This window comes from Coturnix japonica, chromosome 11, assembly GCF_001577835.2.
Source record: "Coturnix japonica isolate 7356 chromosome 11, Coturnix japonica 2.1, whole genome shotgun sequence".
Lineage (NCBI taxonomy): Eukaryota > Metazoa > Chordata > Aves > Galliformes > Phasianidae > Coturnix > Coturnix japonica.
This window is the reverse complement of record NC_029526.1, coordinates 2402306-2418627: the sequence shown is the minus strand read 5'-3', so window position 1 is coordinate 2418627 and position 16322 is coordinate 2402306. Positions and strand designations below refer to the sequence as shown.

Below are 16322 nucleotides of genomic sequence, written 5' to 3'. Positions count from 1 at the left end.
TCTTTGGAACAGTCCAAACACTGCAGTCTTACAGAATTCTCTCTGTAAATGAGCAAACCCAAGTAGTTGCAGAGTTGTAGACATACACAGAACAACTCTAAAAGACAGCTAGAAAAAAAAAAAAAAAAATCACAAAACCCTCCACTTTTTTTTTTGTTTGTTTTGTTTTGTTATATAAATTCTTCCCATTCATCTATTTTCTCTTTTGGGGTGACAATTAAAAGCTATGTTGTACCAAGACGTGGGAACAGTATATATAAATATTGTCAGAATGTGGAAAATATCTTCATCAACTTTAAGACATTCCTTCTTCACTGCTACATATTTGATAACAAGTTCAGTTATATAACATTATTAAACAAATGTTTAAGCATTCTGTCATTCAACACTGGCTTCTGTTCTCATGTTATAGACCAGAACTAGTTCTGTTAATATTTTCTCTTACTCTCCTCAACTGTTTCACTTCACAAAAGTCTGTCTTTGCTCTGAAAATAGATAATTGAGAAAAATCACAAAGTAGCCCTTGTTAGCAATTGCAAGAACCAACTTCTGAGGCTTAAGAACATTGAATGTTCAGGAAAAACTGAACTGCAGCAAATGAAAATGCAATAGAGGGAAAAAAAAAGAGAGAGAGAGAAAAGAAATGCGGTACTGGAAGATTAAGAATGTCATCGTGTCCAATGCTTGATCTGATACGGGCAGTTCCAGGATGCTTGTTTCTTTTTGTTTGTTTCAAGACAGATGCAAAGAATTACCCACAATCTATATGGCAGGATGGGATATTAAAAAAGAAGTGAGCAATTCTAACACATTTGAATACTAAACATCATTGTTTCCCTGTTTCATTCCTACAAAAGCATGTATTTTTATGAAAAGACACAATGTTATGTTTTATAATCCAACACGAATGCCAAACAAGTACTTGCAGAAACTCAGCAGGACCAGTACGCTTATATAGAGAAGAAAAAAAACACAGTTGATCAGCTTCAGTGTCAGCTGCTCCCACTCCTGTAGGGTTTCTGCAGACCCTGTCAAGCAGGCTACTCAGCAGCCACCACCCCACACAAGGGAAAGATTCTTCTTCCTGTGCAAGTCAGGCTTGACTGGGAACTGCTGCTTCATGTGGGATAGAAAATAAGCGGTAGTACTACTTTTTGCTGAATAAATACAGATGGGAAACAATTGCCATTCTCCAGGACAAGTCAATACCTGCATGTTTACTTTCTACGGGACACTGACACATGGCTCCCACCAATTTCAGGTTTGGTACAAACACATAGCCCTGCTCACGACCAATGACTTCATTCAAACCTAAACAGAGGAGTACTTCTCCTTCGTGTCCACTGGGATTAGACCTTTGTAATCATGCCCTACAACACAGAACTCAGGCAACTTGAATTTCTTCTTTTAAATTGCCTTTCCTTATTTTCTTCTCCATAATGCTTCTCTGGGTGTCCTCTAGTACTAAAGTAAGCATAGCACACAAGTTGTCAGCAAGGAGGGGTTCATCAGAAGTGTTCCTGAAGCACTACAGTTCCCAAGGTAGAACTGTGTTGCTCACCTCAAACTCAGGTTAAGGACATCAGAGAACATAGTTAAACACAGTAGCACTCGTCTATGTCAGTTCTGATCTCATACCTTCTTAGATGTTTCTGGGTGGAGGACCTGTCGAATGAGTAACTGTCCATCACTGCACAGGGTGTAAGAGTTCCTTCCAAATACTTTCAAATCACTGGATACCAGCTGAATAAACTGAAAAAGAAAGAGAACTTGGATCTACTGACTGATACACATCATGAAATAAAACAGTAACTATTAAAACTCTTTTTTCTTTTTTTAAAGGTAAGAAGTTCAATAATTCATAACAACTTTTGTAAGAACATGACAGAGAACAGACGTGAGCTCCTAAGTAAGTAAAATGCAGGCAAAGAAAAAAAGATTCCTTTGCAGAACAGAAAATAAGAACACCAGAAATAAGTTTAAAAGGACAACTAGGAAGAATTAAATGACCGCATAAAGGAAGTAGAATTGTAGTAAGGTTCAAAATCTGAACTAATTACTAAAAATCGCTGTGATTGACCCCTCCGAGATCAATCACAACACTAATTGTGTGACAGTCTTTCTTCACCTATGACACCTTTGACAACAATTATATCTTTAATATTTGGCTTTAATTTAAACATCAAAACAAACAAAAAACCCAACCCATCAAAATTTACTGATGTTTCAAAGTTGTGTGCTAAGAAAAAGAAACAAACTTTGGTCTGATGCCTGAAGAACTGAAATCATAAGCTAAAACGAAGTTATTCCTTGTGTGTAGAATGGATTATCCCCAAAAAGTTTAATTTTCAAAAGGAAAGGGTTGCATCTGTCTCACTCAGTGCTATTTTCTGTCTTTGGACAACAGCTTTTTGCCTTTTATTAGGTTATCAGGATTAAATTCTCTGTTCCTAATTCTCAACTAACACAGTATACCTCCTACATTTACAAAATCAGTACATAGGAGCTCATTAGCTAACATTCAAGGGGAGAAATATAATTATTCTAAGCTTCCCTCTTGATGCTACTCTCTCCCAGGAGAGCATCACATCACAAACAAAGCAATAATTAACATCAAGATGCAGTAGCTACCCACTGCTCTCAGCTATAACCTACAGCTGAAAAACAACCCCCCTTTAAATAAGAATAAATCTGCAATTGCAAAGATATAAATATATTGCCTTTTAATCTGTGTATGTGGAAAATAACAGCTGGTTTGTTTTATTATAAACACATGCGACATTTTATATAGTTACAATCACTGCCTTCTAAAGACAACATCCTAATGATCTATTCTCACAGCTACACAATAACTTTGAACAAACATAGCAACTATGTCCCAGAGGTAAATATCACAAGGGAGAAATCTTATATTAGACACAGTAGTAGCAGCAGAGACAAGATTACCTAGGCTTTAATTTGAAGTAACTGCTTAAACCCAACTTGGGTCTGCTTTTTAGGTTTGGACAGCCACCTCATGTTCTTTTGCTGCATTGCTGGCTATTGCATGCCCCAGGACAGAGAAGCAAGGGACAGAAGTGAGTAAGGAAAGCTATTTACATCAGCATCTTGTGCAACTTGCCTAATTTGAAGATAAGTAGATTTATCTTCAAATTATACATCTTATTATGTCTGTATGCAGGTCACACTGAAAGTAATGTGTCCTATTTATTCCCCATGGAAACTACAACACATACAAAGAGTGCAATAACACTACTTAATAGAGAAAACTCTCAGCTACAAAACACACTTTCTTAGTTTTCACCACCATTAGCATATTCACCAGTAACAAAAAAGAGCCTGCTTATCACACTCAGAAACCTACAGCAGCAGAGGTGAGCCACTGTTACTGTCACCACTGGTGAAACACATCACCCTCTGCCTCCCTTTGCTCACATCCACTGTTTGCTCTCCATATGTGTTCAGCAAACATCAATGAATGTCAGTGGGTGCTATTATTTTCCATCTGGAGGAGGAATTTGGCAACACACCTTTGCTTTCTTTACCCCTCCATGTCAGAAACCATTCCGTCAGACTGCCCCTCTGCTGCCATCTGTCTAACAGCAACAAAATGTAATGGAATATTGGTGGAAAGGTTCAACCCCTACTGCCGTATCACCAGCATCCACCTCTGACATTGCAAGTCAACATGATAAAATAGGAAGCATTACTTTCAGAGTGGCCCTGGTAGATTTACCTATAATATTAAATAATTTCATCTTATATAAAAACAGAAGACAATTGAAACTTTTTAAAGGGTGAAATACCTCCTCTAATCCTTTCCAAAGCAATTCTTTGCACACTATCAAAGCCAGCAAACAAACAAACCACGAGACGTTCTTGCAGGTCACAATGCCAATTTCCTCCTGACTGGTAGCCCAGGTTCCTACTTGAAGGCTTGGAGAACCTGAGGCTATAAAGCAAGTCATTGTTTAGTAATGATTTAAGTCAGAAAACTGAGCTCCAAGAGTGCTCAAAATACCTCAGCTGATATGTAAACACCAGAAAAAGAAGAAAATTCCAAGAGCTAAAAAAGAACCACTTCAGAAATGCAGTTATGGGGACTGCCACAGCCACAGGCAGCAACAAATACTCTTGCTATAACAAACACAGTAAGAACTGCCTTCTTACTAAATGCAACAATAAAAAGCAAACATTTGTAAGAAAGGATTGGAAATGGCAGTAGGCATTAGCCTCCAGAAGGTGTACAGGAGCTTTTGTTGAAACTTACTGATGAGCAGTAACAAAAATCAACTTTGCACCCTGTGCTTCTGAAGATGCACAGGAGCCCACATAACTTGAATGCAATTGGAGAGTCGATCTGATCAGAAGCAAGAAATGAAGCAGGAAATGCATGCAGCCTCCTGTTTATTTGTAAAGCAAGTAGCCTTCACAAAATGTCTTCAAGTTAGAAAACAAGAAGGCAAAAATGTTTGGACAAGATTGGAAGCACTTATGCCAGTCAGTAACTTATGACAGACTTAAACCAAATAAAATATATCAAGATAGCAACAAGACCAGCGCTAAATTTAAATTACAGTTTTCTTTTCCACATGTTCAAAAACTCGTCCACAGTTCTTTCACTTTGTAAACTCTATCAACTTCCCCTTAACTCCACTTAGAAAAGCCATCTCAGCTATTTACCTCTTGTCACCCCCTTCATGCTGCTCTCCATAGCACTGCCCCAATTCAGCATGCAAAGCTGTCCCACATTGAGACTTCCTCCAAGCTCACACACCCTGTGTTCCCTATTTACCTAGTCATTTAGTAGCAACTGAGTTAAAGAGCACTAATTATTGCTGTTTGCATCTCGCAACCAGTCCTCATTTAGACTGCAGGAGCCACAGTGTACAGGTATCTTCCTCCACCCCTTATGGTTGGTTCCACGGCTCAGTTTCTGCTAGCATTCTGATGAACCACTCTGTCTTTAAAGGAACACATTCAGTAATTCAATACATATATTAAAAATCAAACATAGAAAAGAGAAAAATTAAACAAGTTGTTCTATATGTTTACCTCCACAAAACATAAAACATTTCTCAAGGAAAACGTGCTGAGAGGGAAGGAGGGAGTCTGAAGACCAGTTTGAAAAACTGGCTAAACAGGCTTTTTGGTCATGTAGAGAGTACAAAGAGAGTGCAGAGACATGTTTCGCCAGCAGCAAAGCTGGATGAAAGCCAGCACAAGCTGCTGTGTTTCCACAAATGAATCCCAAGTGGCTGAAATGACACAGCCCCCTTCGTGGAGCCTTAACTGAACAAAGCTGTAGATCTTAGAAAAACACAAAGATTCCTCAGAGCTCTTTCAATAGTTACAGTGCACTAAAATAAACCTCTGGCTATTTGGATATTCCCATTTCCCTAACTAAAAATAGCTCCCATCCTTGAGAAAGGCCACTGCATCTGAGCTGTCTGTGGCTGGCATGGTAATGAAACAGACGTAATTCAGTTGCAGAAGCCACCCATGCTGACAAGTGAACTACAGACCTACCAGCCACACCTCTGTGCCAGAGAAGATCATGGAGAACATCCTGCCAGACACTATAGTAAGGCACATAAAAGAGAGGGAGGTGATATGGGATAACCAGCACGGCTTCACCAAGGATAGGTCCTGCCTGACCAATGATGCTGCTTTTTATGATGGTTTATCTGTATCAGTGGACAATGGAAGAGCCACCGATGACATCTACCTGGACTTCAGTAAGGCCTTTGACATGGTTGTCCATAATATGCTTCTCTCCAATTGAGAAGATATGAATTTGATGGGCAGACTGTTCAATAGATGAGGAACTGGTTGCAGGATCACACCCAGAGAGTGATGGTCAACTGCACAGTGACCATATGGAGTCTGGTGACAAGTGGTGTCCCTCAGGGGTCAGTACTGGAACCAGTGCTCTTTAACATCTTCATCAATGACATCAACAGTGGGACTGAGTGCACCCACCCTCAGCAGTTTGCAGATGACACCAAGCTGTGTGATGCAGCCAAGGGATGCCACCTAGGCAGACCTTGACAAGCTGGAAAAATGGGCCCATGTGAACCTCACGAGGTTCAACAAATCCAAGTGGAACAGCTTGCACGTGGGTCACAGTAAACTCCACTATCAGTACAAGCTAGGTGAGGTAAGGGTGGAGCACAGCCCCATCAAAAAGGACCAGAGGGGTTCTGGTGGATAGCAAGCTGGACATGAGTCAGCAATGTGCTCTCACAGTCCAGAAAGCAAACTATATCCTGGGCTGCAACAGGTCAAGGGAGGTGACTGTGACCCTCTACTCTGCCTCACTTGGAGCAGTGCATCCAGATGTGAAGTCCTCAGCACAGGAGAGATGTTGACCTGTTAAAGTGCACCCATAGCTGAAAACTGATCCAAGGGATGGAACATCTCCCCTGTGAGGACAGGCTGAGAGCTGAGGCTGTTCAGCCAGGAGAAGAGAAGGCTCTGGGTAGATCTGACAGCAGCCTTTCAATATCTAAAGGGGGCTGAGAGAAAGAAAGGGACAGACTCCTTAGCAGAGTCTGCCACAACAGGGCAAGGGAAAATGGTTTCAAACTAAGGGAGGGGTACTTAACACTAGATAAGTTTTTTTGTTGTTTCGTTTTGTTTTTTTTTACTATTATTATTTTGTTTTCTTACAATAATGGGGGTGAGGCACTGGAACAGGTAACAGGTTGCCCAGGGAGGTAATGGATGTCCTGTCCTTGGAGACATTCAAGGTCAGGCTGGACCAGGCTGTGAGCACTCAAATGAGCTTCAGACATCTCTGTTCACTGCAGGGGAGTCAGACTGGATGATCTCTAAGGGTCCCCTCCAACACAAACAATTCCATGATTCTAGATCTAAAACCAAGATAATCTTCAGGGATTCTCCCTTTCAATCACCTCTGAAAATTAACAAAGTTTTGGCTTCTTCTTACTTATCAGATTTATTCCTAGTAGTTCTTCAAAGCTGGATCATTTCTATCCATAACACTGTCTGCTTCACTCTGTTGTCCCTACTGACCCAACACAGCTAATGGAACCAGGCTAAACACAAAATTATTCACAAAGCCAGAGAATTAAAGGTCTCTTTACAATTTAATTCTGGACAAAAATCAGCCCCCCAGAAAGAAGCCTAGTTATGTCCTGCATTTAAGCTAGACATGTATCCATATCCCCATGTAGAAAGATATGGTACTGGAAGACTTATCAATGTTATTTGCACAATTGAATGGTCTTCACCACAGAAGACCATCGTTTCATATCAGTGATATCAAAGGAATGCTGCTCAATTACCTACAGATTATAATTTGGTGCTGAATTCATGTGGATAAATGATTAGTTTTCCACCACATCATCTTATTAAAAAGTGCTCATTTTGACTTCTATGGCATCTTTAGACCACAGGAAGTCAAGTCACACCTGGTCCATATAAAAATTAAGACTATGACACCAACAGGTGACACTTGATTTAATAGGAGGCCTATAAAAAAAGCGTAACAGGCTCCATGTTCTAGATGACTCCTGCAAAAGAGGTGTGGAGCCCCATTTTTACACACACATACACGAATACACACACATTAGTGTCTGTCTCTTCCACAAGCCAAAGATTCTAACTGTTGCTTTGCCAGAGAAAATGCCTAATTAAAAAAATTACTAACAACAAAAACCTAATACAGGAGTGACATCTTTTGGTCATTACTAAAAAGAACATTCTCAAGAGTAACTTAGAAAAGAAAGTTACTCTAGCTCACCTAGATCCCTATATTCCAGTACACTCCCTTGAACTTCAGTTACTCATATACAGCTGCCCACAAGAAACAGCAAAGATACACCCCACAGAATTTTATGAACTGCTGTTTGAGACAAGAAGTTTTATCTGAGTCATAGAAGTTGAGCTGCTTACATTCCTTTTGCTAAAACCTGTAAATTAGATGTGCCCTCCCTCTCTCTTAAGCCCACCCCCCATTATTTCTAAGATATTAAGAATAATATCTGTGATTAGCACACAACCCTATGCAAAACAGGAGTTTAATATCTACTTTAGGTCTCTTTCATGAAGATATTCTTTAATCTCTTATCTCCTCCTTGCTAGAACGAGGGGTAGGACAGCATAAGCTCCATTACAGGCATGTGGCTCTTACATGTAAGGATCTGTCTTTGTCTAGAATTACACATAGTGACAAGTTAAATTAGGAAATCTTATCAGATCAGTTGAGCTTTTGTATTTGCATATCTAAGAACTTAGGCTCTCTAGATTTATGAAACAGAGGTTTCTGAATTCCAGGTCACTACTTCTCAAGGCTTTGCTTTAGGCTCCTGAAAACTAACACACTTTCATTACATTTTACTAGCATTATTAAACTGGAGAACTACAGTTTATTGGACAGGTTGACAAATGGAATTTATCTACCTCAACGTACCAGCAACACTAAGATCTATTCAGACTTGCACGTATAGCAGTTTTCTATTGTAGAAACAACTTAAATAGCAATTATAAAGTGTTTTTCTTTCAATACAGAAACATCAGAGTTCACTTTCATGTGAACTCTCCTTCTCAGACACATGCTCTTGGTCAGTTGAAAAAGATACTAAACCTTCCTCCTAATAATAGCTCTCCTAGCACAATGAGACCACATACTTCTTCATTGCAAAGTGGTGACACGCAGCCTTAATGCGCACCTCATATGCCTCAACTGAAGCCAGAGTATTCATCACCACATATGATATTCACACTCATGTTTAGAAAAAAATACAAAATAATCATTACTTAATACATGCTACTGTAAGTCACAACATAGAGCTTTAAGCTGTCTTTTAGGCCTTTGGTGTGGGTTATCCTTTGATTGTAGCACATATCACAAAACAATGATGTGTCTTTTTCCTGCTAAGAGAAGCACCAAACACCAATGAAAAACCAAAACACAACTTCTCTGAAGATGGTCCACTACATCTTCAACTTCAATAGCCAAAGATATTACGGGACTTTGAGACTGATTTCACAGACCGCCCTCTACCATTTATCACCAGAGAACAGCCTAAACCAAGCATATACTTGTAGTTGCAGTTCCTGGAATGAGATCTTCATTGTCTGCCCAGTGAACTTCTAATCTGTCCCTCCTTGGAGATACACAAGATTCAGCTGGACACAGTCCTGGGCAACCTGCTCTAGCCATCCCTGCGTTAAGGAGGTTGAACTAGAAAATATCCATAGGTCCTCTCCAACATCAGCTATTCTATGACTCTGATCTCTTTGGGCTCTTTGTCTTGTCTACTCTGCAGTTATGCAAGAGATTGTTACATCAGTATCACCATAGTACATATGTGGGGTTTGTGTGCATCTTGAGAGGAGAAATGAGATGCAACAGTTGGATAAAAAGAATTGTTCTACAACCAAACATAAGATTGGAGCTGTAAAACAAACATGCAAGTATCCCTAAAGACTTAAAGGCTTTAATACAGCATGAGAAATCCCATGAGTAACAACTTATCATTTTGGTATACAAAGCTTGAACATGCACAGCAAATCCGTGTGTGATATGATGACTTCGGAATATGTTTTCACCTGGACTTTGTGCCTTAGACTCTACACCCAGAACGGTTTCACATTTATTTACAATACTCTTCATTGGCAGCTTTCTACTCCTTCACTCTCCAAACCTGCTTGATAATGTCAGCCTTACCTATGCATTGGTGGAATTTAAAGCATGTCAGTACTACTGGAAAGCGTGCAGGCTGCTTTTCAGCAGTATTTACAAGTATGATAACCCTTTATTGCGCTAGGTAACTTTTTAAACAGCGAACCCTATAGTAAGCCCTTCCCTTTGTTCATCTGTTAATTGCTATTCCACATGGCTGATAATGGATAATGGTGACCTTGTACTGAAACTGCTATATGGAGAAAACACACTTAAGCCAACAAGGCGCCACTGATTTTTTTCCTTCTCTACCTCCTAGTAACACAGAAGTTACTACATTTAGATACCATTTAAGCACGAAAAAAGAGAAAACTTGAAGATGACACAAGCAGCCCAGGCCCAGTCACTGGAAATGCTAGAAAACAATATTGCCGGTTTGATTTTACTCCCTTCAACACTAATGCCTGAGATTACTCAATGACTGAAAACTAGCTCAGACAAAGGTGTGGCTCTCATTTCTAGTAAGCCACAGATGGTATAACAGTGCGCAATACAATCACCTATAGTATAAAGGTACTAAAATGGTATCAAATAACTGAGCAATCAGTCACAGTGGCCACCATAGGGATACCTGAGATAGTCCACCATTGGTCCTTATATAACCCACATCCGGTACAGTTTCCATCCAACTTTGTAATTCCAAAGTGTAAGAACAGGTTTGCCTATCTCAGTCTTAAGGAGCTGCAGGAAATGGCACGCAGCTGCAAGCACTGTAAACTGGCTTCTCTTCAAGTATTTCCTGCAACTTCTTGCTACCTACTAACCTTGTCATTTTGTATTCTTTCCTCAACAGAGTTTCAACAACAGCAAACCAGGTACCAAACCTCCTGCTGCTTCGGATGTCTTTGCAACACAGTTTCATCTACACTTAGCGTCTGCATAGACAATAACTCTTCATGTATCCTCTCACATTCAAAAAGTAATACTTCTCTATACAGGGCACAAGCTTCTACCAACAAAGACAGAGGGATTAAAGCCTCAATCAACTTGGATTGAACAAACTGCCTGGAGTTGTGCCATAAATTCCAAACACAGCAAGCCTTCAAAACAACAAGCAGCTAATAAATAAATAAATACAGGATATCTATTTTTAAAGCTATTTGAAGATGCCCATTTTCATCTTTTCTCTGTTGCTGGGAATCTGAAATTTCAATAAATAATACCACTCTGTCCTCACTGCCATCACACTGGTCACCAAAGAGTTCTAAAGTCAGGGAGCTGCACAGCCACATACACCTCTTATTATGATGCTAAGAGTTCAAGGGAGAAAATTCAAGTTGATTACACTCTTCCCATTAAACAAATACTTAAAAATTCATCATATTCTTTCACAGTTACGTGGAGAGGTTGTACATTTGGCTTAGATGAGGCTAACCTGCCATTGGTTTTCTGCATGAGAACCTTTCCTTTCTTCTTTTTCTCCTTCTTAAGACTGGCTTGGTAACCAGAAGAATACAAATACAGAAATAAAACAGTGGTTGTCACACAATGCCTGTCCCAGGGACAGCTTGTACAGCATCAGAAACATTCCTCTACTCAACATCATCAGGAACTTTACACTTTTGAAACAGTGTATACCTTATTTATTTCTTTGCCTCATCATTACCAGACCTGGGCCTTCATGCTACAAAGTAAACAACAACTACCTAAAAGTTTAGTTTTTCCAAGGAAAGAACGTCCTCTGCCAAGACAAAGACCTGTCCAACCACTTGAGGATTTTATGACCATATTTGATTAATTATTTCTCAGATAGAAGTTTGCAGCACTAGTTTGTTTGTATGCTTTCCAGCCACGGTATCTACAGCATCTAATTCAGGTAATGCATTACGCATAAAAGGGGAGACCGTTGTTCAGGCCACCTAAATGTCACAGCAATCAGCTCACAGCTTTTATCTTCAAAAGCACGGTCTGTTTTAATAAGAGAGTGCTGAAATGTGCACAGGGCTCCACAAATAAGCCACCAGAAGTTAGTCTTGTGTGAGACAAAAGAAGCCCAGTCCAGCAGCGTAAGAAATGTGCTTTCTGGACTTACTTTACAACTGTATTATGTGTCAGGGAACCAACCAATAAGAAATACTTGCAGAGAAAAAGCAGGTTGTTTTCCTGTTTAGATTATGGAAGAGGCCACTAGAAAGCAGTAACAAACAAAATGCAGAAAAATTGCATATCTTGCAGATAACCTGAGCATGTGTCTGTGTGGGTTACTCACGAGTCTGTCTTTATACAAAATATAAGATTCAGGAAACTCAGAACAAAAGTCCGTATTCTGTCAACCTTTTACCTATATTTCAAACTGGATTACAATGATGCCTCACACATCTCATAGGTTGCTGGCTGTCAGTTCAGCTCACAGAGCAACTCACTACAGCCTGAAAGAAAATATTGAATAAACCTCCTCAACTCTAGGTTTTAACATGATGCAACCAGTATTTCCTAAATTCTTTATTTAAGCACAGTATAGAAGTGCTTAACACATAGAAATGCGACCCCCACCCTCTCTCTTACCTCTGTTTCAAGGACAAACTTTCAATAGCAATGTGATCTTTAGCACTGGCTCTATTGACTGTAATGCATGGTACCGCTCTATTTACTCAACACTACCTCATTGTTTGTAGTGCAAGCTTAACCAGTTGTAGAACAGCCAATGCCTTTAAAATTAAATGTTTTCTGTTTTATTTTCCCTTTTCTTTTTCCAAGATTTTTGTTTGTTTGTTTTTCCCAGTAACATCCAAGGAAAAAAAGGAAATATAAAAAGAAGGCATCCATATTATCCACAATTCTGTTTCCTTCAACATAGTTTCAGTCTCCTGCCTCACCTCCAAGAAAGAATGTAATACACTTTGACTGTCCTGAATAATAGGTTTGAGATCCATTAAGTATTTTTGCTTATAAGAGAATCCAAGTAATCCTTGCTCAAACTTACAAGCATGAGCAAAATAAGTAAAACTTTTATGAAACTGCTCCAGGTTTTCCCTTTCTTGTTCAACATGCCATTATGAAAGCAAAAATGAGAAGTAGATCTCTAAGCCAACCAGCCTCTGAAATGTGAAAGTCAAAGACTGGAGCAGCAATGACATGCATCAAATATTGATAAAGTTTGAGAAAAGGAAAAGTGAAAATAAGCAAAATGATTCCCTCTAAGATTTGAGCAGCCCACTTACATTGGGTTTTCCAAGGGATTCAAAGCTACCTAGTGCAGAACAAGAACACAAATGGTGGCATTATGCAGATGCTGCTTAATCTTAGAGATCTGCATCTCTTTCCCAGGTAGCTTTTTGTTTATTAAACTCTGTGACTGAGAAGACTTGAATGGAATTATATAGAATATGAAGCAAACCACACAGCTCCTTGATATCAGTTATTTCTGTCTGAGGTTTGAACAGAGCAGTGAGAGACTTATGTTCTCTTGTATTTCTTTATGTCTATCACAGTTGCAGCAGCTTTCTTCTGCCTTAGATATTTAACTGATGTCCCTTAATGATCTTCAAAATAAGCTGAAGTTCATCATGTTACAATCTGTGCTACAAGGAGTAACAGGAGTCAACACACAACAATCAAGGAAATCCCAAAGTGCTCTTTCTTTCAGTCATATACTTGCAAGTGCAATGCATCTTCCAGCTCTCAAACACATATACCCCCACACCAATCCATTCAAGATATCTGATGTATTATACATCATTTTGTGACTCCCTTCAGCTGCAAAGGACTTTCGAATTAAAACACAACAAAATCTACTTAAAAGGATAGTTTCCATAATGGTTTTTACATTTCTGTTTTCCTGGTTGCATAATATAGCAATACTTTTAGTTCAATTCACTGCAACAGAATTACTTGTCAGGAATATCATTCCAACTTAAAGCCATCAGCTTTTTCCTGTCTCATTTGAGGTTACTAAAATGGCCTCAGATTATTAAAACTTGCTTCAGTAACCATTTTATCATGCAATTTTAAATAATATGCCAGCCACAGAGATCCGCAGCCACTTAGATTCCATGATGCTGTATCTTAAATTATTTGACATTCCATTTTCCTAATTAGGATCCTGTCAGCTGTAACAATTCCACTTGTACGCAGTACTTTCATTTTAGCCTGGTTTAGCTGGTTGGCTTCTCCAGAAAGACTGCCAAACAGATGGAGGAACAGATAGAGGAATAACTCACATTCATAAACTTTAGATGGTAAGAGTTTACTAAGGAGTTGCCACAGATACAAATGTGAGGAGAAGACAGAGTTTCCATTTATGTTTCTAACTGAAAGACACAGAAGCTCCAATTTTAATCATAGGAGCATAAAACAATACAGAGCTGACATTATGTAAATAGTCACTTCTGAACAAATCCAATCACAATCAACATTTTTGTAGCACTGGCCACAGCTCCACTTTGCTAGCAACATAAACTCCTGTCAGCATCTATGTGTCATTCTTAAACCTAAACATTCAGCAGAGAAGTACTGCAACACGTAGACAGAGGTGCTGACCTCATTTGGAAGCACCCAGCCACACAGGACCTGCTGCATATTAACCTAAGGGTGCTTTTGTTTCAATAAAAAGTCCATGCAAACCAACACACTGATGCAAGAACAGCACAGCCCTCCCACAAGCTGTGACAAGGGCCAAATCAAGTGCCAGTAAAGGTGTGCAGACAGCAAAAGCATCCACAATGAATTTTCTGAATTGCTTCCATGTGTAAGGACTGGTAGAACCACTGTATGCTGTTTATTATTAAAACAGTAGAATCCAAGACCTTTATTCTTCCTCTATTACCCTTCTGACAGTTTTGAAAGCCCTGAAAATAGTTCATTAACACATTTACAAGGGTTTTTCCAGTAACTACTTAAAGCAAGCTACAAAACAACGTTCAAGAATTGAGGGGATCACATATTGACCACCAGCAATGCTTTTACTAACAAGCTTCTATCCTGTGCTTTACCATCTTCCAGAGACTTTTTAAAAGTTGCAAATACAATTTTAAGAGAAGTTCTGGTATTTGGTATAACATTACAGCAATGAGGGCACCGCAGACTGCTGGCAATACAACTCTAAACATTGAGCAAAATCAGGCTGCTCAGAATGGCTTGAAATGCCTTTCTCCACACCTGTCATAGTAATGTTCCTTTTCTATACATGCTAGTCCATCTTGTCCCAGAGAGGGAATTAACATTCATGTTTAACTTCACTGGAACAAGCAGCAGCATCCAGTACCACAACAAGCCTGCTCAGGTCAAATCATTCACCTCTAATGAATATTGCTGTCTCCCTTCATTTTAAGAGAAGAAAGAAGGTAGCCTGTCTAACTGGGAATACCACATTTTTATGCTTTCAGAGAAACTAATACATAGCTTTAGACAAATTCCTTTATTTAATTCCCTGGTCATTCTAAAGTTAAATGCACCTAAACATAGGAACAAAGCAAGGTTTAAATACTCCAGGAATTCAGATAAAAGTTGCAGTCCTCAGATATGCTAAGGTTAGATTCTTTTTTTCCATGAAAACCAACAGAGCACAAGTGCTGTTATTAACAAATGCATTCACATTACATACATATACATACTTACACGTGCATTATAGATTAAAAAAACACGGAGACTTTCTTGTATTAACTCTCAGTTGTTCAGAGAGCAGATTTTAGTGCTTTAATGATGACTTAAGGTAAACAAATAGAATTACTAGAGCTCTTTAACAAGAGCTTGCTATCCATTTTCATTGCTAAACAGAAAAACTCTAAATTGCAGAGGCCTGCAGCTATAGGAAGCATTACCACACCTTTACTTCCCCACCATAAAGACTGACAGTATTCCAATATTAGGTGTCAAATCATTTAACTAATGTTCAGCTAAATTTGGCATCCAATAGCTTCCTCTTTTGTCTGATAACACACAGTAAGAACAACACGTGAGACTGCAGAGCACTCTCAGCCATCCTCCAGGAGCAGAGCTTTGTGTCTCATCTGCTCTGACAACCTGAAGGCCACCTGTCTTTCAGGGGATCCTCATCACTTTCTGCTGACAACAAACCAAGGCCACACTACAAACTGCTTGGTGTCCCTCCTGCCTTAAAGCATTTCTCTCATTTCATCCACATGCTTGCCCACACCTTGGCACTGTGGCTGTCCTCAGCAGCCAACTACTTATCTGCCACATCTCACCAGACAGAGCAGCTCCAAACCAGAGCTGGTATTCAACTCAGAACTATGTCCTGCTCCATTTGCAGTCCCCAAACCCTATGCTATGTACTGTCAGAATGCAGAGGCAAGAGGTCCACGTGAGAATCACTCAAGTGAAACGTGCCACAAAGTTTTTGTGCAACTGCAGTTTGAGAAGAGAAATACTTTAAGCTGGCATCACCATCAAACATGTTGGATCATGAAAGCAACTAGAGGGTGTAGTTTCATGGGATGTAAGCTCGGACAGCAAAGCAGCTTAGAAGATCCCACCCAATCTGCTCATCTCAGCGACCCTGATCATAGCACAGCTTCACAAAAAGCTTTACTGTCACAACAAAAAGGATGGCAAATTATGACACGGGGAGAGAAGAAGCTGGCTTCACTGCTGAAGCCAAGTCTTGTGAAACTACACCCTAAATATTTGCTGTGGAAAGAACAGCCTGCTC

The 16322-nt window shown here is 39.5% G+C and overlaps 1 protein-coding gene across 9 annotated transcripts in view; it reads right to left on the bottom strand.

Moving 5' to 3' along the window:
• ESRP2 (epithelial splicing regulatory protein 2) overlaps positions 1-16322 on the bottom strand; it is a 52477-nt gene that overhangs the window by 19498 nt on the left and 16657 nt on the right. For all 9 annotated transcript variants that reach the window (XM_032446985.1, XM_015873534.2, XM_032446988.1 and 6 more), the window contains one exon: positions 1639-1752. In XM_032446985.1, coding sequence (XP_032302876.1) covers positions 1639-1752 — 114 coding nt within the window. The remainder of the gene's footprint in view (positions 1-1638; positions 1753-16322) is intronic.